General features: G+C 32.4%; 1 protein-coding gene across 3 annotated transcripts in view; it reads left to right on the top strand.

Moving 5' to 3' along the window:
* Window positions 1-7,111: 7,111 nt before the first annotated feature.
* The window catches only part of LOC132747771 (exocyst complex component 6B-like), a 37,064-nt gene continuing 20,255 nt past the window's right edge, over window positions 7,112-23,920 (top strand). For 2 of the 3 annotated variants that reach the window (XM_060737265.1, XM_060737264.1), the window contains exons 1-15: window positions 7,112-7,306; window positions 11,205-11,370; window positions 13,372-13,510; window positions 14,228-14,273; window positions 14,642-14,846; window positions 15,167-15,313; window positions 16,156-16,224; window positions 16,455-16,538; window positions 16,961-17,007; window positions 17,410-17,530; window positions 17,879-17,950; window positions 20,285-20,334; window positions 20,794-20,947; window positions 21,659-21,768; window positions 22,588-22,699. In XM_060737265.1, coding sequence (XP_060593248.1) covers window positions 7,146-7,306; window positions 11,205-11,370; window positions 13,372-13,510; window positions 14,228-14,273; window positions 14,642-14,846; window positions 15,167-15,313; window positions 16,156-16,224; window positions 16,455-16,538; window positions 16,961-17,007; window positions 17,410-17,530; window positions 17,879-17,950; window positions 20,285-20,334; window positions 20,794-20,947; window positions 21,659-21,768; window positions 22,588-22,699 — 1,683 coding nt within the window. In that variant the 5' untranslated portion in view covers window positions 7,112-7,145. The remainder of the gene's footprint in view (window positions 7,307-11,204; window positions 11,371-13,371; window positions 13,511-14,227; window positions 14,274-14,641; window positions 14,847-15,166; window positions 15,314-16,155; window positions 16,225-16,454; window positions 16,539-16,960; window positions 17,008-17,409; window positions 17,531-17,878; window positions 17,951-20,284; window positions 20,335-20,793; window positions 20,948-21,658; window positions 21,769-22,587; window positions 22,700-23,920) is intronic. The other variant, XM_060737266.1, reaches the window with a different exon arrangement.

Genomic DNA, 23,920 nt, shown 5'->3' on the forward strand with positions numbered 1-23,920 from the left:
TTAATTTACGACACATTTCTTATACATTAGATATAGTCCATCATATAAAATCATGACAGGCTAATGTGGTGTGATTTAAAGCAAGTCTGTCATGAAATTATGATAAAATACATCTGCTTTAACTGAATAGGAATGAATGACTTGTAAAATAAAATATAAACCATTTCTAAATATGATTATAACTATTCAATTAACACTATAAATAATATAATGTTACTATAAGCTTACGTATTCCATTGACTTTGGAATTCTGCTCTGGACAATAATCAATGCATTGCCTCTAATTGTTTTAATAAGCTACTGGTATATGATAACGAAGACATTTTGCAAAATTGCTATTATTTTGATATTTGTGAATTTTATTTCTGTTAAAATAAATAAACATTTGTCCAACGAGACACACACTGATATTTTGTTTTGTTTGGTTATTGTTGTCGTTGTTGTCATAGTACTAGGAAGAAATAATAAATTATATGTTTAATGTCCCTGTATTCCCCCTATGACATTGTCACTTTGAAGGATCCATGATGACCGCACTATGAACAAAACTGCGGATGTATTTCACCGTTTTATGTTAGAAAATGCATTCTGATTAGTCCACTATGGTAGCTTGCAAATACTAAAACAATTTATGAACAGGCCTAATCAAACAATTTCCATTTTGAAGATTCTTTAGCGTTTCCATTTTTTTCTATTTTTTTCTTATTCAGTCACTTCTAAAGTAAAATAAAATTCTACATGCAAATACTTACAGTTTATTTAAAATAGAATAAAAACAAATCAGAAACAACAAGCATAAATTTAACGTAAGAAAAGGATTTTCAGTGCTTTATATTTTCTGGTCCTCCCGGATCATTTATTCCGACACTATCGAAGCGTTCAAAATTGAGTACCGCTAAAGCCGGTGCTAGGTGTTGGGGCGTAAGAGATGTTGCACTTTTTTATTATCCCTAATGTACAGACTCAATCCAACCGAGTCTACATTTTTCATGTAACTTTGTTGTCATTAATGCTTCCGAGGAGTCACCGTTTTCCCGTACTTTTGTAGGAAAACATATAAATCAAACAGATAGATAGACTTAACTAATGCATGTGTGTCCATATGATTTAAAATGAGTTTGTTTACTTTCTTATTAAACAAAATATTACTATTTCAAACCAACAGAATAGGAAAACAAGATTAATAAAATAATAAAAAGATGGACAATTATTGTAAGATATCAAATGAAAAATAATGGGTTTTAAACCTATCAGTCACATAAGCAACAAATTATGAACTCAGTATATGTTCTTTTATGACTGCAATTAACATTGAATTGAATTATTTACACACATGTGTATTTAACAATTATGCACAGCTTAATTTCATGACGAAAAATAATGAATTTAAATGAATTATTTGTTATACAGTTAGCCACTCATTTACAGATATGCGTGTACAGTAAATATATGTCATCTTCTATAATAAAGAGTCATTTAATACTATACATATTTTCTGTTTATTTATCATTCTATATGACATATTTTCACAATGACTTATAGACACTTGGTCGGTGTGTTTGTGTTGTTTATATTTTATATGTAGCCATATTTAAATATACAAACAAGTCACGATAATAAACAAATATCCTATCTTACTTTATCATATTACATCTTATAGTTTCAAATCATATATGGTAGTAGTGTGGATTAAAAAATAGACGGATTCCTTCAAACCATCTTGAGGCATCAGTAGTTTGATAAAAGATAATAAATGATAAAAACTAATGTGAATAACAATGTAAATCTGTAAAGTTTAATTAAACAAAATCATTCTTTGGACGTTTATTTTTCTTTTTTTTTTTATTTATAGAAATGTTTTGTCAGATCTTTAAGCACTGTAACTTTACGTTTTTACGCGCCAAATTATAGAAGAAATTTGTTTGAACTAGCATACTACCAATATTATAGTTGGCCACTTATATTAAAAGGATAATAAATATGGTGATTACGTTTCATTTGACGTAATCACTCCTTATTTATCTATAAGTCAGTATATTAAGATCTGACAATATCTTAAGTTAATATGAACAGAATTTTCATGTCTGTCTATAAATGTATATGATGAAAATGCAGCTGAATCTATATTTGCTGTTAATTAAGTCAGGTAAAATATTTTAATCTTTCTTGCCCATCGCAAATATCATTGTTTTAAAATATTACCTGGAGGTATGCATATTCAGCGTTAATATAGGGTAGAGTGTATTCATAAACATCATATCATTTATTTTAACAGGAACAAAAGGCAAACAATGTAATAAAGGCATACATGTTTCTGAAACAATGCAGTCTACAGTTTGTGTGTGGGTTTCATTAAGACAACGACAGAAGATAAATTACTTTATTGACAAGAGCCTCGGATAAGAGTATACAAAATTAGCATATTTGTTAGTCGTCTGTTTATAATGTATTGGAAGTAATGAAACAGCGGTAGATACTCATCTTTATACAACCATCTGGCATGTCATCATTTACATATGAAAACAATGTAATTATTCTACTGATGTAATAGGTGACCGATGACCGTGTTAGACCTTACAGCGTTTGATTTACAGTATAACTTAAAACTGTTGTGTCTTATATGGATATTAATGATGGTTAGTGTGACAATATGTTCCTCTAAAGCACGTATAAAATATCAGTTCAGAAAGAAAACGTTAATTATTAGGTTATTTACTTATGAAGTTAAATATTTTTGAAGTCATAAATGTGGATATGGTTGATTTTAGGCGCAGGCTCTATAATATCAGTGTACGCAGTGCTTTAGTTACATATATAGAGAGTGTACGCAGTGCTTTAGTTACATATATAGAGAGTGTACGCAGTGATTTAGTTACATATATAAAGACAGTTAGAGACAGCTACAGGACAATATTATCAAATCAGAACGAACTACATTTGGATAGATATATTACACCAACAACCAATGGCATTAAAAGTTGATTTCAATACAGTTTAATTCTATAAGACCATCATTCAATATTATATATTTTAGAAAACAACATTAAAATGAACAACTCGTGTGAATACTTGAAGACTATACGGCTACAGGACCTGTATCCCAACTGTACATCAGAGGCCGCATATTTGTGGGGATATGTTATACCTATTATTACAGTTTTTGTTATAACAATCAATTGCCTTATTGTGATTGTGCTCACGCGACCGCATGTTCGTTCACAAACATCTCTAATATTAACGCTAATTGCTGGTATGGACACACTGAATATCTTATTCCCATGTATTTCGTACATCTACCACTACACATCCGGGCGATTCAGAGACTATTTCAGCTATTCCTCGTGTCTTTGGACATACATTTTCGCAGATATATGTGTGGATATGTTCAACATGATATCACTGTGGCTAACTGTTTTGTTAGCTTTTATCCGATGTCGATGTCTTAAATCTCCATTTAAATCACGTGGTTTTCATTCGTATAGATATATCTTTATATATGTGTTTGTAATTATAGTTTTAGCGCTTTGTGTTCATTTACCCTCGTTTTTTCTATTCGAATTTTCTCCAGTTGCTATAAAAGACGAAAAGAGCAATATAACAAAAATAGCCTGTGGAATTTCAGAAAGAGATAATGTCATATTCAAACCATGTTTAGCAAGGAAAGTTCATCTTTTTATGGAGACAATTATCGATTCGTTAATACCTTGTTGCGTGCTTGTTTCCTGTAACATTTCTATATTGCTGACATTACGTAAGGCCACAAGAGATAGAGCATTCTTCCTATACAATAACACAAGTAACAGACACTCTCCTTGTTCATATGTTGATGAAGATGATGATTGTTTAACTACGGGAATTAATAGCCATACAGATAAACAAATTGCTTTGAAAACTTACGATGGCAAAACCATTAAGTGTACAAAGAATAGTAGCAAAACTAATAAACAAAGAAGTGGGTCGTCATTTAATGCCAACAGTAGACGGAAAGATTTTAGAATTAAAAACAGATTCTCTGACTCGTCTTTTGATAAACTAAATAGAGAAAGCCGGAGAACTACTTGGTTTATTTTCCTTATATCAATGATGATATTACTGCATGAAATTCCGTGGGCTGTTACAAATATAAATAACTTAATAATACACTTTCATGGCCCTTTGCCACTTAATTTTGCTGGCTGTTTTTCTTTGGTGCTCAGCTTGTGGCAGTACCTGACATATCCAACAATATTCCTCATATATGCTTGTATGAGTGAATCGTTCAGGACTGAGTTACTATATATTCTAACAATTTCGTGTAAAAAGCGATCACGAAGTCTGAGCGATACAAACAAATTATTCATAAGTCCATGCACAGTTCGTAAATCATTCAGTCGAGAACACAGAGGTGATGAACATGAAGATTGTGATGACTGTGATATTGACAGTTGTATTTAAAATACTTAATAAATTTGAACACTTCCGTGTTTGATTGTTTGTTTGTTTGTGCGTTCATGTTTGTGTGTGTGTGTGTGTGTGTGTGCGTGTGCGTGTGCGTGTGTGTCCGTCCGTGTGCGTGCGTGCGTGTGTGCGAGTGTGTAGGTGGGTTGTGTGTGTTGTTGTTGTTGTTTTTTTACAAAAATATCAAACGCTTTTATATAATAATAAAATGATATCTCCTTTCTGTTGATAGCTTTTTGTAGCTTTTTGTGAGTAAAGAGTTATAAGATCTTACACGAGACTAGGGATTCGGTCTTTTTGTCCTATTTTGTCATTTCATATAATGAGTAAATGTACATTCTATAAGGACTTTATTGAACGAGCTTAGTGAACACTACAATGAAGCTATGCGATTTTAATATTCTATGTATCACAAACCTAAAATAAGCATAGTCTTAAAAAATATTTCATTCGTTTATATTTCTTTATTTGAGAATGTAATTCATGTATGTGACAAGTGTTGCAAAATATCGCATGAAAACAAAATTTAATGAGATTTCCTGCTTAGTACCTAAAAGTAATCAGCACATAGCTTTTTATTATTAAGCTGAATGTTAAAGCTCTTTATTGACTGGTTGCACTTTTTCACACAAATACAGATATATATGATAATCTTTATATACACGCTTAACAGTAAATCGTATTTAACTTAATTTAATTGACCACTAGTCACGTTAAAATGACTATAAAAGTGACCACAGACCAATTTGACAATAAAAACTCACCCGATTCTTCCTATTGGTTCACTCATGGGTTCACTTATCTCTGTCAAGAAGTGCATTGATCACAGTAAGAAGTATTTCTTAGCACCGGAAGTGTATGATGCAGAATAACAGAATCCCTTACGCACTCTCAAAAAGGCAATAAATTGTAATAATTCAGGTTAAAAATGATATTTTAAATGACCGTCCATAACAGATAGTATTTCATTATAAAGTGAGGAGGTATTTCTAATTTGATGTACATGTACTAAGGCATTTTTACTTAGATCTAAGACCTTATACATATTTAAGTGTCCAGACATTGCATATATTTCATACATTGAAAAAACAGTGTAAAACATTATGCAACCATACAATAAGAATTATTCGAGACTATACAAAGTTGTCCGAAAACAAATTAATTTATCTTCATAATAAAACAATTATAACCATTGCCAATCTGTCTTATATACGTCACATGATAAAAATATTATAGATTGAGATAAAAAGCAAAGTTATCTAGATAAAGTACTAATTATAAAATACCCTAGCAATATGTGTATTCATGTACAATACTAAAGCATATAAAAGAGATTGAGATTAAAAAACAACTGTAGATCAATTATTTAAGTGAGACAAAAGCGCGACTTTTCTCTGAAATATGAATGCAGGTCTTGGCAGTAAATTTTAACTATTTCCTCGAGTATTAAAACTTTCAACTTATTCATACACAATAACGTTTCATATCAATCAAATATACAACAACAGCTTTGCATATAAATTCATATCTACTGTCATATTACAATTATCATTCTTGTAAAAATGAGAATGAAGATCAACAAGGCAAAGGCAACGTTCACAGGACGCAGTTCCCGACACACCCTAGCCACAACAGCAGGGCATTCAGAAGGCACCAGAGCACACAAGGGCGGCGAAAGGCGGGGAGGGAAACGCAATTAGTGAAACAATAAGAAACAAAGGGGCCCAAATGGGAATTAAATGGATGCAATGGGAAAGACTGGGACGTGGTATGGAGATCTGAGCGAAGAAAAGAAAATTATAAAGAAAATGAAATAAAGGAATATTTCATATATTTAATGTTGTAGAAGAAAAATAAGTGAAAATAAAATAAAAATATTCTGTACTTACGTGTTTTCTCAGTTCCAAACGCCTGCATTCTGTTGGTCCGGGGTTGATCTTGTAACAATATTGTAATTTTTCAAAAGCCACATCTACTATTCAAGCGAAAAGCTTTTAATCATTTTCTTTACACTGTTTAATTTTGTTAACGATAGTTTCAAAGAAAGAGTCTTGCGATTAGAAGGTAAGATTTTAAGTTGCATTTGTTAAGCTACGTGAACATAATTAATATATTAATTCTTATAAAGATATAGGAAGTGAAAAGTGTGAACAGAATTCAAAACGGCAAAATTGACAATGCTGCAGGTTCGGTTAGATTAGGTCTGTTCATAAAATATTTTGAGCAGAGAACGCTATAAATATCATCTTGGTATTTTTTAACAAATTTTAATAATTTTGTGCAACTGACATTGAATCTAATGAACACCTATTTTGGCAAAAAGCATGCATACACGGAGCTTTTTGGGGGGAGGAATAGATAACAAACACAGAAATACACAAAGTTGCAGAAAAATTCTTTTGTTGGCAAAATATGATTGCATATATACATGTAGTTGAAAAAAATAGGAAACGCACATTGCAATTTAACTTGTTTTTAAATTATTTTTGGAGCAGACTATGTATTAAAATGTTTATTGCATTACATCGTGATAAATTGAAAAACATTTTCAAAAATGGAATGTATTTTTCGAGTCACAAATACATAAACATATGAAAATATATATAATTTAGGACGAAATTAGAATGGGCCGAGACAGATTAGAAGGCCGGATACCGGAGACCGTCAATTAGTAAAATCCCGTTTGCGCATGCGTAACAAAAGATGCAATGGCGGAAGCAACACCCAAAAAGTTCCAAAATGAACATTGGAAGAGATTAGACAGCGTACAAGATGCAGACAGCTTGCGTCAAGAGTCGGTTAATGCAAAACATCATCATCTTATCACAGAAATAGAGACTTCTGATGGCCCCCTTGCTACAACTTTGCGGTATTCCTTGAAAACATAAATTTTGTCACTGACAGCTGAATTTTTTATGAAATTTTTATATAATTTTTTTGCCAATTTTCGGTCATGTCATCAGATTATACCGTTACATTGAATCATTTAAATATGGGGTATGCGTTATGTTGACATACTAAAGTAATTTATATGCAGGCATAAATTAAGTTGAGCAATTATAGGATGGTCCCCTATGGTACCACTGTTCTTATTATAGTTCTGGCTTCCAAAACTTTATAAGCCGCTTTTTAACATTTTTGTTTTTCATCAGATGCGGCATTAAAGTTTTGGATTAGACCCGTTACGAAACCTAACCAGAATAACATAAGTTGATTTATTCTTGTTTTTCACTTGCAAATACACTTGACCCGATCGATTCTTGTGCATTTTACGGTAAAACAATTATTTAAATATCGTTCTATACCAATTCAAGTAATAAAATATTAATACCGTCATTAAAATTGCCTATTTAACTGTAAAACATCAATTTTCGCCGACTACAGTCGGCCATGACATTCAAGTGCCACGCGAGACCTCGCATGACGTCATTCGCGGGAACAGATTTGAATAGAGTTGTGTACTATATTTAGAACATTTTGTTGACATGATTTCGATATTTTTATTCAAGATAATGTTTTTATTTATTTTCATAATTAAGGTCAATCTCGTAATCACGTGGTCAAACATTTTGGCAATATGGCGGCCAAGTGCCGAAATTTTTACCTGTCGGAAACTATTAGGTAGTTTATGTTCCTAATAAGATTTTTATTTGTCCATCCTTGGCTTATTAACAGATTATATATCGTTTTATCAAGGTATGCTTTACTTTACTTCGTGGCATGTTCGATAAATAAATACGAGCGTGTCAGATTCCTGGCACGATTATTGGTGGACTTTCCCTACGGGGTTATCTTCAGCGTTCACGTTATGTCATATATATAAACGGGTACGCTGAAGACCTTAAGCTATTCTTATTATTTCCAGCAAATTGTATAAATAAAAAGAACTTGAATTTACTATTTTATTAAATTGTGTTTAAGTGTCGCATCTTGACTTTAAAATACACATGTCATTCATAGAATGATTTAAAATATGTGCGGCGTGGCCGAGTGGTTAACGCGTCGGACTAGTAATCTAAGGATTGCTGACCGCGTAGGTTCAAACCCTGTCAAGGGCAAGCCGTTGTTTCCTTGAGCAAAAACTTTACATTCATTGCTTAGTACTGGTTGGTTCCAGGAACGGATTCGAGAGTGTTTCAATAAGCTTATAGCTTCCAACACAGTCGAACAAAAAATAAATTTGTATAAACCAATGATTTAAAATAGAATCATCTACAGTTAGTTCGCCATGTTTTGAATGGGAGCTTAAACGGAGTGCACTATGGTACCGTGGTATGTAAATTGATGGCCCTTTTTGACTTTAGTATAATTTTTTTCAACAGTTTCAGCAGACGACCTTCACTTGTCAGAACATGAAATTATCGGTTTAACTGATAAATATGGGGTAAAATAAAGAAGTATTTTCAACACATGCGGGCAGCTTTGGATTTTTTTATTAATGACAGAAATTTATTTGAAATGAAAATATTTTTAACAATTTCTATCCAAATTAAAAAAAGGTACACTTCCAGTTTCACTTTCATGGTGGAAACAGTATTTGGTGGCATTCAGTGGGTAAAGAAACAAATTTTCTGCTTACACCGGAATAGGAAAAGATGCGGTACCCGCAGGGAGTAGTATATTTGAATTTTTTTTAACTTTTTTATGTCAACATAATTTGTTAGGGTACAGGTACAGGGACATGCTCCCAACCAATGTTTACATCACTGAGATTACTGACAATTTAGGGAGATAAATAAAATAGTCAAGATTGTTTTTTATAGAAGCATGTCTATGTACAAATTATTCTGTACTTCTACTGCTTTAAAATCGTTTTCGATCACTCTAAGCAGGTATACATTGTATACATTAAAGAGACAGCTATAAGTTGAGTATAAGATACAAGGGAATCCAGGAACCAGTCCCTAGCTCTTATTTAATAGACCTCTTGGTTCTTTTACATGCCAAGTGTATAGCACTGATACATGCAAGGATTACCTTGATTTCTTACCAGTACACCTCGAGGTAGGTGGGAAACACTGAAAGTGGTAGGTGGGATACACTGAAAGTATCTCTGAAAAATCCCAAGGGTGTAACCAATGATCGACCCCGGAACCTCAGGAGTGATAATCAGTGGTTAACAACTGAGCTGTCGGGCCACCTATGAGTATGTTTCAACAATCATTTTATACTAATTTAGTCAAGCTAAATATTCTGTTCAAAATGGGAACATGTTTTGTCAACTCTGTGATTATAATTGTGTCACGGTTCAGAACAATGCACTACTTAGGGGCAATATCATGTGAGCAGCCGGATAGCTCAGACGGTAGAGCCGCAGTATTCCGAATTAAACCTGAGGGTTTAAGTCTGTCATATTTTTCTCACCTTGTGACATTTGGCACCCAACATGGGATCGTGATTGTTTAAAGCTCTGTGTCCTTTGCTCTTAAAAGCCTTTTGAAATTCAAGGAAGAACAGTAGGAGAGTATTTCACACTCACAGTTCAGAACTGTCCACTAATTGGTGCAAGTGGCTGGATAGCTTAGTTGGTAGTCTAGAACTGTGGTACAGTACTGTGAAGGTCCAGGGTTCAAGTCCCGGTCAGGCTGCACATTTTCTCACCCTGTGACAATTGTATAATCAATTCAATGTGTGAAAACTTTATATTGCCTTTTTACTAGACAATCATCTATTCCATAAAATATCACCCCATGGAAGGCTTTTTTTGGTCCAAAGGGATGTTTGAAATGCTTTGTTCATGAGGGATCTTTTTTTCAGCAAAAATGCCTTCAATAGGTATAATTAATGATGCCAGGTTGTTTTTTCAGATCAGTATCATCTTTCTGGAAATTAATAAAAAGTTTATTTAGTAATAATATGAGATAATTCTTTGTTGCATCAAATTTATTTAACTTTGTGTCTATATATTATAAATTATCTATATCTGCCCACTAACACAAACACAGTGTTTTTTTCTTTATATAACAACTTCCCAAAAATGGTACTGTTCCCAATAGAAAATAGACATTGAATTTCCAATCTTTAAATTCCCAAAATGGCTGTTCAAAATTCCCACAAGGCCAAGTGATTTCTCTGAAATTATTTAAATCCAACATATTTATCACCACTCAATAGTTCTACCTAGACAGTGGAATCTGTAAGCTATCTTTATTCATGATGACTAATCTTATTTGTAGCTGAAAAAATTCATTGATTAAGTCAAAATAACGCATTTTTTCCCAATCAGTCTGGTACCGGCACCATTCCCAAAGTAGAGAAAAAAACGCTGAAACAGAATATCCAGTTCCTATTCCTTAAGTAAATGTCTTCTCCAGATAAACAAATTACTAAAAGAATAAATTATAGTAAAACTACACTGTAAAAGTCTACTGACAACATATTATATTGGAGAAAAATAGAAACATTTTAACAACTGATTTGAGCAGTTTGATTTTTTTCTCTTGAGGAATTTACATAAAGTTTAATCAAATAAAATTTGACATCTCTCATCTGTGTTGCTTGATATTTGAGCCGCGTCTTGACAAAACCAACATTGTGCGTTTGCGAACAGCATGGATCCAGACCAGCATGCGCATCCGCCCGGTCTATTCATGATCCATGCTGTTCACTATCAGTTTCTCCACTTGCTATAGGGTTTGTAAGCCAACAGCAGCATGGATCCTGATCAGACTGCGCAGAGGCGCAGGCTGGTCTGGATCCATGCTGGTCGCAAACCCACTATGTTGGTTTTGTCATGACGTGACTCATTTGTTGTTACAATGTTTCAGTGCTGTTTATGATGATGATGACCTTGACAAGTTTGTACACCTATTGGATAGTACAATTAAGTCACATGATCGTGAAATTGAGCGGATGTGTAACTACCACTACCAGGGCTTCATCGACTCTGTCAGAGAACTTCTTCAAGTCAGTACTGATGCTGCCCATCTCAGGGTAAGAATAAAATATGATCATTATCTTCATCTTTTTTTTTCATCTTTATTTTAAAGGGGTGGGGGTTGATATATCTTGGTTTGAAATTGTTTAATGAAAATTCACATTGTCAAATTGATCTTAAACATGACAAAGACAGTTAAACTATGGGACTTTATTAAATAAGGTATTTATCATGTAACAAGTCATTTTCCAATTTTAACTTTTTTCCACATTTAACATCTGCCTTTAAATGGTATAAAATATGACTGTATATTGATATTTACAAATAACCGCATTACAACATTAATTTTCACAAAGGCAATATACAAACTTACAGGCAGACATAGTTAATGACTGGAGTGTTAATAGAGGTTATTGTGTGACAATATGGTAACTCTTTTTCTCCATTAAGTAAAGCAGCCACAGACAATGTACATATGTACATAAATATACATATGTACAGAAATAGACAATATACATATACAGACATTTGATTTACAGAAATAAGATTAACAGAAGTTAATTTTTGGCATGTGGAGTAACCTTCAATGGTTTCTTTCACTACTGCACATTTTAACAAATACTGTACTTCAAAGTTCTACCATGTTAAACTATAGCAAAACTTACACATGTAGAATTTCATCATTATATTCAAATTGTAGTGACGTAATATACACAAAGTCATGAGTGGTAGAGTAGACTAATTAATTCAGTCTATAATTCATTGCAGCTTGCAAAAATACTAGCTAACTATGTTAGGAAAATCATATTTTGAATTCAGCTTTTAAAAAGTTATAACATCATGATAACCGGTATGTGGCAATTTTGAAGTAATGAAATACTGAAATTAGTTGCTAGATTGAAACTACTTTTATTTATTAAACTGCCTGTGATGAAAAAGCAGATTAAACTTTGATTTTAATACCAGATAGCTAATCTTGTATTAGTAAGTCTTCCTGTGCACAAATTACAACACTGTAAAATGGTTTGATATAATGGTATTTGATATCTTATATTCATATTGGTGACAGATCTCTTCTTTTTACTTGCATCTCTTGTCCTTTATTATAAATTTGTAATCTTTGCTAGCTTCTTGTATATTGCTATTTTGAATATAAACCATTGTACATGTGGGGTTAAGATTTTTTATCCATAATGATTGCATTAGAGTAAAGTGAAATTTAAAATTCTTAACAGTAATTGCATGGTTGTAGTTACCGTACTTGGGAAAGCTGCTGATTGATTTGTTTTTTAAAAAGCTAGAAAATTCTTCCCTGGGGAAATACATTACGTTAATGAAGATGTTGATGTTTTAAGAAAATAAGTTTATATTTACATAATTATTTTTACATTATATGAACTAATGATTTTCCTGCTGTGTAAGAGATGTTTGCATGCTGTATTAGCTCAGCTTGCCCATTCGTGTCTTCTATATTATCTCTGAATTTCTGAATGTGATTTATCAAATTATCCTTTTTCAAATTTGTATTCAAATGGTTTCATTATAAGCTTGTTGAAGAATGAGGTTTGGTTTATGAAGGTCCAAATTCATGTGTTTATCTGCATGTGTTATTGGTTAAACAGACAAAAATGAATATGTTAATATTGTGTATAATATTACAGGGCTTTTTTTCCTTATAGCTGGGGCAATTAAAGGGCTGCTTCCCCTCAGGAAAGTTACTTAAACAGTTTTTCCCCTCAAATTTTATTCTTCCCTTTTTACAAAAATACCAGGCTACTAATTCTGTCATAAGTTGGCAGCAGTTGTATATGTAGATTATATAAACTTTGTGATTATCTACAATTTACAGATGTGCATTAATATATAAAAGAGAAATATTTTGGTGGTTTTCTTCATTTTAGCATTTGCACATTTTAACAGAGCACAATGTAGTTTAGGTCATAGTATAGAGATAGAAAAAACCTATTCACAAACTGACGTAATCACAAATCAAGCTATAACCTGACAAAAAATTAAATAATAAATATATAGAAAATAAATGTGATGTTTTCAAACAGGGTGAAATAGATGCCACAAATACAGCTCTACAGGTGTCATGTGAGCCATTGATGCAGAAAGGAGATCATTTGGTGCGTTGTCGACGTGTACAGAAGAATATAGCGTCAGCCATAGAACAACTATCATTATGTCTTCCAGGTACGACTGCATTTTCTAAGTTTGCATATAGCTGGTAGAAAATTTCATTTTTTTTACTTCATTTGTGTAAGCTAAGTCAAGCCCTGAGAGTCATTGTTGCTTCTGGATCAAAATATCTGGAATATCTGGAACATGAGTTTGTAGAATAAAATAATAAAACTTTGAGGGGCATTTGGAATTTAGGAAACATTATGGGAGATGAATGGAAAATTCTTAAAAATTGTCTTTTTCAGTCTAACTTACTATATGCTAAAATTTTCTCCTTATAATTGATATTAAATATTTTTTGTTGAATGCTAAGGGCCAAATAAAAACTAATTGTCAATAGGTCTAGAGATGGAATGTTATAGACACTTGAAAATGTATATAATATCTCAAAACAGGCATCACATTCAAGTGAAGTACTAGAAAGATTTGTAAACACTTAACAGTGCAAGTGTTTTCAAGTTCTTTACAATAGAAAGTCACTTTTAAGCCACTCATATCGTATTTTGATATTATTGAAATTAACCATAAAAAACACTTAAGATAATTGTTTTAAAAGTTTTAATTGCATGAATTTATCAAATAAAAATTTTAATTTTCTTAATTTTATGTAACATACATTTTGTATTTGCTACATTTATCTTAACACTGTACCATGAAATTGTTTGCGATCATTCATGTTCATTATTATTGTAAATACACTGTATGTATTTTATATATTTCATTTAACAGTTTTGGAAATGTATGGTAAACTCCAGGAACAGATGAAGGATAAAAGGTTTGTGAGGCAGTTTTTGTTGTAGCTTTTTCAGACCAGAGTCAGAAAAATCTTAACTGATTTTCTGTATGACATATATCCTGTAGAACTGCAAAGTCGTCAAGAAGGAAGTATCACAATAATCAAAAAAATCTTATTTTTAGAGTTAAGTAATGAAATAGGATCTGTTTCTACTTAGAGTCTCCACATAATTACGTAACATCATATGTGCTCAGGCGAATAATGTAATTAATATTATAAAAAATTATAAATTTTCTTATGGCAAATTATGCCACAAATAACAAATGTTTTCAAAATGCTGACAAAGCAGGTATTTGTATAGTTGTAGTTCTGTATGTTACCAGTATATATTTATTGTACTGTTACAGGTTTTATCCTGCATTGAAGACACTAGAACAGTTAGAACACACGTATCTGCCACGTGTCAGTACACACTGGTTCTCCGAGACTATGACAGAAGCTATACCACAGCTTCGTAATCGTATAAAGGAGGCTTCCATGATAGATCTGAAAGATTTCCTCGAAAATATTCGTAAACATTCAGCAAAGATTGGCGAGGTCGCTATGAGACATGTAAGACAATAAAAAAAAATTACATCAGTTAAAAATAGACCTTAAGAAATAAGCATGAAACAAATTTTGTGCTTACATGCCATTATATGTACTTATATTTTAAATTTATGTAGAAAAGTAGTTATATTTGAAATTTGATTAAGAGGAGAATGCAAAAATATAACACCATAAAGGCTGGTTCTAAAACAGAAAAACAAAAGAAATTGATTTTATATAAACAATCCTTATGAACAATGAAATTTTTTTATAATGAAAGGGCTATGAATTCAAGCAAGTTTGATTCTTTGGAAAACTATGTGTGTTATATCTGATTACTGTAGGCAGCAGAACAGAACAATATGGACCCATCTATTGTAAAGAAGAGAAGTAAGAAACGTAAAGCCCCTGCTCCACCTAATCCATTTACAGGAGAAGTTGAAGATACCCAGCATGAGATACATGTCTCAGATGATGAAGACGCGGAGGAGGTAAATCATTTACTTGTCCTGGGATGGTGTAGGATAATTATACCAGCCTGGGATACTCTGTACCTCAATAGCTTGTATCAAAACAGATTTCTTTAGATTTCCAAAACATGTTTGAAAGTTGTATGCTTTTTACAATATGATCAATCATGGGACATTTCTACAGACTCCTGGTGAATGTTTTTGGTATAATTCTATCAGCCTAAAATATTCTATTTAAATAATAGCTTGTAACTAAGAAAACAGTCAACTGGATCAGTTTCTCAAAGTTTGCTACTTATTTGACAGAATATTGTATGCTTTATACAACATGATTTTACAGACTTCTGGTAAATGTTGAACCTTTTCAATACTGTTATTGAAATGCACTTAAATTTCTTATAAGTTTCTGTATGGTATCAAGTCAGCATTGATGATCTTTTCTCACTTGATAGTTGAAATAGCATTCAATTAGCAACAAAGAAACAAAAGAAATTTGACCATTTAGATTGCTTGTATGGCCAGATGATTAATGACCCTTACTCAATCACTTGCTCCACACTGCTGTAGTTTCATTTTCTGCCGGAGTGAGAAAGTTATCCCAATAACTCATAAACTGTTCGCTGTTATACTAGGGGGTGCTTACTTGTACCTGAATAAATGCACTATGATGTTTCTTCAGTCTTCATCCAAGAGGAAAGCTTGAAAGTTGCCATATGAAAAATAAAGAAAACATTTTACTTTTCATATAGAAGAGTTAAATATTTTTTGTGTGATTTTGTTGATAGTCTTCAACTTAATGTGTAAGTGTTTGAAATAATGGCATTCTTTTGTAAATCTTTTGTACAATTATTTGTATATTGTAGGAACTAAGTGCCCAAGATCTGATTGACTTTTCACCTGTCTACAGGTGTCTGCATATATATACAGTTCTGGTATGATTTTATAATAATTCTTTTGTTGAAGTTTTAGTCATTTATATGTTGTTTTGTTCTTGTAGTTCTTGTAATTTGTTGGGTTTTTTTTACATAATATATTCTTACCTATATTACTTGGAAATTGGAACATAGATTATATTTTAGTGAAATATTAAGTGATTATATGAGCCAAACAAGTACTTTGTAATTTTGTTAGTGTTTTGAATAAAACATTTTATGTTTTTCAGAGTGATCGTGAACATTTTGAAACATACTACAGAAAACAGAGGCGGAAACAAGCCCGACTTTCACTCGACCCACCTTCTAATATGGTATGTATTAACTGTTATACTGTAAAATGTGTAGAAAGATTCATGTCTTTAATAAATTGTTCTTCTTTAATGATTGAATATAATAGGTTTGGTACAAAAAATGAAGAAAAAAACGTACTATTATGTTCACTGCTTATGTAGTGCTTTACTAATTAAAAAAAACAACTAGTTTTGAAATGAAATGATTAATCAAAATAATTTTGTGAGTATCATATGTAGAATTAATTCAGCATAAATATATTTTGATTGATGTGCATGGTTTTTTGTGTGTTTATTAAAGGTAAAATGTTGTTTTTCTCATATTGTGAGAAATGTATTTTAAAATCAAACTTTAATACTAACACCAAAATTTTAAATTAATGACTTGTAAATGAAACACTTACAGTATATTTATAATAATATTTTGTTTTGTTTGTTTACAGCATGAATCAATAGACAGTTACAAGAAATACTTTCATGATATTGTAGGGTAGGTTTTTCTTTCTGTTTCCTTCTTTTAAGAATTTAGTAATTAGTTCAAATTAAACCAAAAACATTCCTAAAATGACCTATGATTCTCTCATATCTGTATGAAAGTTATCTACATATCTTACTGATGGTAAATGATTCGACAAAAATATGAGTTTGTGTTTGAAATGATGAACAGAGGGGGTATTAAAGATACCACTTCATCAGTAAAGCTAGAAAGTTACCATTAAATGGTTTAATTTTACCATTTGAATAATTAAATGTTACTGGTGTAGATGTTATTTAAAATAAAACTCACAGTATATCTGGCTAAGGTTATTCACTGTTGCAATAAAACAAATCCTGATGGTAATGACACATTGCTACAAGATTAAGTATATAATGTATAAGATGACATTTTCAGATTTTTTGTGGTGGAGGATCATATACTGAGTACTACACATGGTCTAGTCAACAGGTCGTACATGGATGAACTGTGGGAAACATCAGTTAGCAAAATAGTTGCTGTGCTACGAACAAATTCTGTAAGTTTTTCTCAGTTTATAAGATGACCTAAGATTTCTGTCAAATCTGTAGTGTTTAAGTCTTGCAAGTTGTTTCTTATTGTATCAAACTTACAACAATAAGACTCGTGCTAAAGTAGAATTAGAGCCGAAAGAAATTTTGAAAGGTAAAAGATTAAAAGATTTATAAAAAAATTAAAGCTATCAAAAATTGAAAATGTCATTTTTGTAAATTTAGAGTCCACTCCTTTAATTCTGTGTCATGAATTATTATAATAGATCAAGCTTATTAAATGATTGCAGTTGTGTAATACAGTAATAAAAGTCAATTGTTATGAACTTTGTGTAGAACATTTTGTAATATTGCAGGCCCAGTGCAAGGAAGGCAACATGATGTTAGAAATAAAGAAGCTTATTGTGTTGTTTTGTCATACATTAAAGGTATAACCTTATTTGAATTTAATTCTTATTCTGCTTAAATTATTCAATAGATTTGTGCTTTTGTTAGCTCACCTGAGCATGCTCAGGGTGAGCTTTTAGGATCGATGATTGTCCGTCGTCCGTCCGTTCACATTTTGTTGTTAACACTCTAGCGGTCGCATTTTTGCCTCAATCATCATCAAACTTGGTCAGGATGCTTATCTAGTTGATAGCTCGGATTAGTTCGAACATGGGTCATCTTGGATGAAAAACTAGGTCACAAGAGCTAAAAATAGAAAAACCTTGTTAACACTCTAGCGGTCACATTTTTGCCTCAATCATCATCAAACTTGGTCAGGATGTTTGTCTAGGTGATAGCTCGGATGAGTTCGAACATGGGTCATCTCGGATGAAAAACTAGGTCACAGGAGCTAAAAATAGAAAAACCGTGTTCACACTCTAGCGGTCAAATTTTTGCCTCAATCATCATCAAACTTGATCAGGATGCTTATCTACGTAATAGCTAGGATGAGTTCGAACATGGGTCACCTCGGATAAAAAACTAGGTCACATGAGCTAAAAATAGAAAACCTTGTTAACACTCTAGCGGTCACAATTTTGACTCAGTCATCATCAATCTTTGTCAGGATGCTTATTTAGGTAATATCTCGAATGAGTTTGAACATGGGTCATCTCGGATGAAAAACTAGGTCACAGGAGCTAAAAAGAGAAAAACCTTGTAAACACTCTAGTGGTCACAGTTTTGCCTCAATCATCATCAAACTTGGTCAAGATGCTTGTCTAGGTGATAGCTTGGATGAGTTCGAACATGGGTCATCTCGGATGAAAAAGTAGGTCACCGGAGCTAAAAATAGAAAAACTTTGTCAACACACTTGCGGTCACATTTTTGCATCAATCATCATCAAACTTGGTCAGGATGCTTGTCTAGGTGATAGCTTGCATAAGTTTGAACATGGGCCATCTCAGATGAAAAACTTGGTCACCGGAGCTAAAAATAGAAAAACCTTGTTAACACTCCAGTGGTCACATTTTTGCCTCAATCATCATCAAACTTGGTCAGGATGCTTATCTATTTGATAGCTCGAATGAGTTCCAACATGGGTCATCTCGGATGAAAAACTAGGTCACAAGAGCTAAAAATAGAAAAACCTTGTTAACACTCTATTGGTCACAATTTTACCTCAATCATCATCAAACTTGGTCAGGATGTTTGTCTAGTTGATAGCTTGGATGAGTTTGAACATTGGTCATCTCGGATGAAAAACTAGGTCACAGGAGCTAAAAATAGAAAAATCTTGTTAACACTCTAGTGGCTACTGTTTTGATCCAAATATCCTGTAAATTGGTCTGAAAGTTTGTTTTGATGATTTCTAAGTCAAGTTCGAACATGGGTCATCTTGGATGAAAAACTAGGTCACACCGCCCAAATATTGAAAAACGTTGTTAACATTCTAGTGGTCACATTTTCGACTCAATTATCATCAAACTTGGTCAAGATGCTTGTCTAGGTAATTGCTCGGATGAGTTCGAAATCGCATGTGAAACTAGGTCACCGGAGCTAAAAATAGAAAAATCTTGTTAACACTCTAGTTGCTACTGTTTTGATCCAAGTATCCTGGAAATTGGTCTGAAAGTTTGTTTTGTTGATTTCTAGGTCAAGTTTGAATATGGGTCACCTGGGTAAAAAACTAGGTCACACTGCTCAAATATGGATAATCCTTGTTAACACTGAAGTGGTCACATTTTTGACTCACCTGTCATGAGACTTGGTCAGAATGCTTGTCTAGATAATTGTTTGGATGAGTTTGATGGGTCAGGTGAGCGATCTAGGGCCATCATGGCCCTCTTGTTTTTGAGAACTATGAAAAATCGAAATGATAATTTGATGTTCGGTCAGTCAGTAGTATAGAGTCTGGTTAGATTGGATGGATGTGCAGACTAATCTGGCTATATACTGGTGGCAGAGGCTGTTAGTTTATGGTTGCATCAAGATAAAGGTTAAACATATTACCTTTTAGCCCTGTTAGTTACATAACTTTTACTTGTATGTATGAATTAGACTCAGACATTGATTCATTCACCACAATTATTGACTTTTGCTCATCAACTTGTGATTTGCTGTCAAGTGAGCTAATTTATAGAGAGATGCAATTAATGTGATGACCTGAATAATGTTTGTGTTGCTTAAAACCAAGTTTACAAATAGTGAGGTAAATGTTAGCCCTACAAGCAGGAGATATTTGATTCAATACAGTATCATCTAAAAGATTACTAATATGATGAATGATATTTTTGTAATTATAAGTGTATAAATCAAAAAATGAATGTTTCAGGGATATGGATTCAGTGTTGGTCATCTTCTAGAATTATTATTGGAATTAAGGTGAGTTTAGTACTTTTGTATAAGTTAAGTTAAGCTTGAATCATATATTTGATATAAATGAAATTATTTGATAGATTTAAGTCAATATTATATAGTCATTTTCAACATATGAAGTGCATTCGTGTATACATTTTAATATAAAAATGTTTTATTCTTTCTTTTCCTTTTTAAGTTTTCACCTTTTCTTCTCAAAATATTTTAAATGGACTCATCTGTCTTTTAAACTGAAGAAAACCATCATTTTTAGGGAAAATTTCAAAATATATACTGACTGAATAGAGAACAAGTTGCTGTTAACTTTTTTCATATTTTTCCTTGTAAAGGCATTTTGCTGATAGGTTGTAACAGAATGTTGGTGACATCTACTTAATATTTTAGAATAACTAGTAGCTTTGTAGTCCATTGATCAATTTATAATGAAATTATATTTATATAATATTAACTTTATATACCTTGTAGAGACCAGTATAGTGATACACTGACGAGACAGTGGGTGGGGGTGTTTAACGATATATTTGCCGAGGATAACTATACACCAATCTATATAGAGGATGAAGCTGAATATGTATCTGTGATAACGCAGTTCCCATTTCAAGATGACGAACTTACCCAGGTGATTATCTTAGCATTTAACATTTACAATTATTTCAATGGTAAGCAGTATGTGGTGCTGAACTGTGCTCTTGTAAATTCAAAGTGGTTTACTACCGTGATCCGGAGTGAAAACTACCACTACCACCACCAACAGTGTAGATGTACTCTAGCCTGCATATCTTTACAGTCTTCTACCCTGTTCACAGAATTCTTCAACGACTTATTTCCTGAAAATTGAAAAACTGTCATAAATTGTCATTGAAGTTCATTGTGTTTTGACAATATTTTATTGGATGTTCTATAATTGTGTGATCACTTATGAGGAAGTTATGGATTGTGAATGTTGTTTATTTATTATAAGTATAGATAGTAAAAAGCATTTAATAATCATACTTTAATTACATTTTCATTACCATTAACTTGTACTGAGATAAGTAACTATCATCATTATGTGGAGAGGTAATTACTTTGTCTCAAACATCAGTACCTGATATTGTTCCTGTAAATCTTACATTTTCTAGACTTGTACTGCTGCATATACATTAATACCGCTGACTGTTTGATTTTAGTGATATTGGCCATATGTTAAAATAGGGCAAGTTCTTTTACTCAGACATTTCAAACACTCTACAGGAAGAGAGATTACCAATTTTTGTAAACCTAGGTTCCTGCATAATATATTTCTATGTACAGAATATGAAAAATACAGCTATATTATGTTTCTTTGCAGGCACCATACCCGAAGAGATTCCCATTTTCACAGTTTGTTCCGAATGTTTATAACCAAGTTAAGGAGTATATTAATGCCTGCCTAAAATTCTCTGCTGATTTACATTTAAGGTAAGTCTTCTTTAGTAATAAACATTCTTTGTCCATGTTAGTATAATATTGGGTGTTACATCACACCAAAATGTTCTGTACCTGTATAATATTATAGTGATTGTAAAGTTGATCAGTGGAAGGAGTTTGGTTCCTTACTGATGCTTGAACAATGTGTGTGAATGACAAGAGTTGTTGTAATAGGGGTCAGTGACCTAGTGGTTTTCATTGTGTACTTTGTATCACTTCTTACTGTTTGTTGTGAATTGCAAGAGACATCAGATTTTTTTATATGAGGAAATTTCTGGGTTGCTTATAACATATAAAAAGGTTAAAATTTCTCTCTACGTGATAATTGATCTCGGACAGTGTGTCCAATGGTCATTTATCTCTGGCCCCTGATTCAGAAATCATGCCGGATTAGTAGTCAGTCACTTGTGAAGAAATTGGTAACTACTGGTTTGTTATCCAGGAAAGCTAGTCTGACAAAAAAAAATGTTAAAATTGACATAAAAACAAGAAACATAATTAAATGTCTGTTGTTCTATATAGGCTCAAATTTGTGTCTGTAATAATGGGCAAACCTTAGTATTTTCTCCACAAGTAAAACAGTAGAGCTGCGACATGCATTAAGTTTCAATGTAATTTAAGTCCTTGAAAATCATGACACTAGTAAGTTGTGGTTAGACTTTAATTCAGACTTGTCTGTTGTTAAAATAGATATCCTGACAACTGAGCATAAATACATGTTTGTTCAATTAAAGAATATATATAATTATCACTCGAAAAAGTGATGACTTGTAAAGTTGTGGTATATTTTGTTTGTGTGCATAATTACAGTCATACAGAAATAGATGATATGATAAGGAAATCTACAAATCTGCTGTTAACACGGACACTAAGTGGATGCCTGTCAAATCTTATAAAGATGCCAAATCTTAGTCTATTACAGGTAAACACTCAAATATACTATTTAAGTAAAAATTAAAACATTTAAACACTCTTTCTCTCACTGTATTGGACCTTTAAAATGTTCCAAGTATGTTGATTCTCATTAGCTATAAAAATTCACCATATGACCTCTACTGTATTGATGTGATGTAAAACTCAAGCAATTAGCTATATGTGTCTTTCATATAACATGGAGAAGCAAGTATAATGGTTAAATATCTAATATTCTTAATATTTCTCTATTGTAATAATCAGATGAAAACAAATTCATTGTTGAAAATATGATAAACATTAGTGCACTTTTAAAACAATAATTTTATTAAGTTTAAATGTTTTAAATGTATTTAGTCCTGCCATTATTGATTTTTTAGCTAGTAAATGACATTAAAATTTGTATTAATCTTTAAACTGCTAATCTAAACAGTTTTGCCATTCTTAACTGCTTTATTTTGGCTCATTGATATCACGATCCCTCATATTACATATGTATATAGACAGTTCTAGAGTCATATAACAAATACATCATATATACTTAACCATGGTATGGGTTGATAATTTATTATGCCCCCACAATGTGGGAGCATATAGCGTTGCACTTGTCCGTCCGTCCGTCAGTCTGTCCGTCAGTCCGTACGTCCCGAAATCTTGTGAACGCAACTCCTCTTAAACCGGATGGCAGATTTTGCTTAAACTTACAGGGATGAACAACCTTAATGTGTAGATGGTAGTAAAGGAAGGAATTTTCGCTGCGACCAAATTTAACAGAATTATGGCCCTTTGTTGATTTTTATGCCCCCACAGAGTGGGAGCATATAGCGTTGCACTTGTCCGTCCGTCACGCCGTACGTCTGTCCGTCCGTCCGTCCGTCCGTCTGTCCGTACGTCCCGAAATCTTGTGAACGCAACTCCTCTTAAACCGGATGGCAGATTTTGCTTAAACTTTCAGGGATGAACAACCTTAATATGTAGATGGTAGTAAAGGAAGGAATTTTTGCTGCGACCAAATTTAACAGAATTATGGCCCTTTGTTGATTTTTTCACTATATACTATGTAGAAATTTTGTGAACGCAACTCCTCTTAAACCGGATGGCAGATTTTGCTTAAACTTTCAGGGATGAACAACCTTAATATGTTGATGGTAGTAAAGGAAGGAATTTTCGCTGCGACCAAATTTAACAGAATTATGGCCCTTTGTGGATTTTTTCACTATATACTATGTAG

The sequence above is a fragment of the Ruditapes philippinarum genome, unplaced genomic scaffold (genome assembly GCF_026571515.1).
Source record: "Ruditapes philippinarum isolate M1 unplaced genomic scaffold, ASM2657151v2 ctg7101_1_1_1_1, whole genome shotgun sequence".
Classification (NCBI taxonomy): Eukaryota; Metazoa; Mollusca; class Bivalvia; order Venerida; family Veneridae; genus Ruditapes; species Ruditapes philippinarum.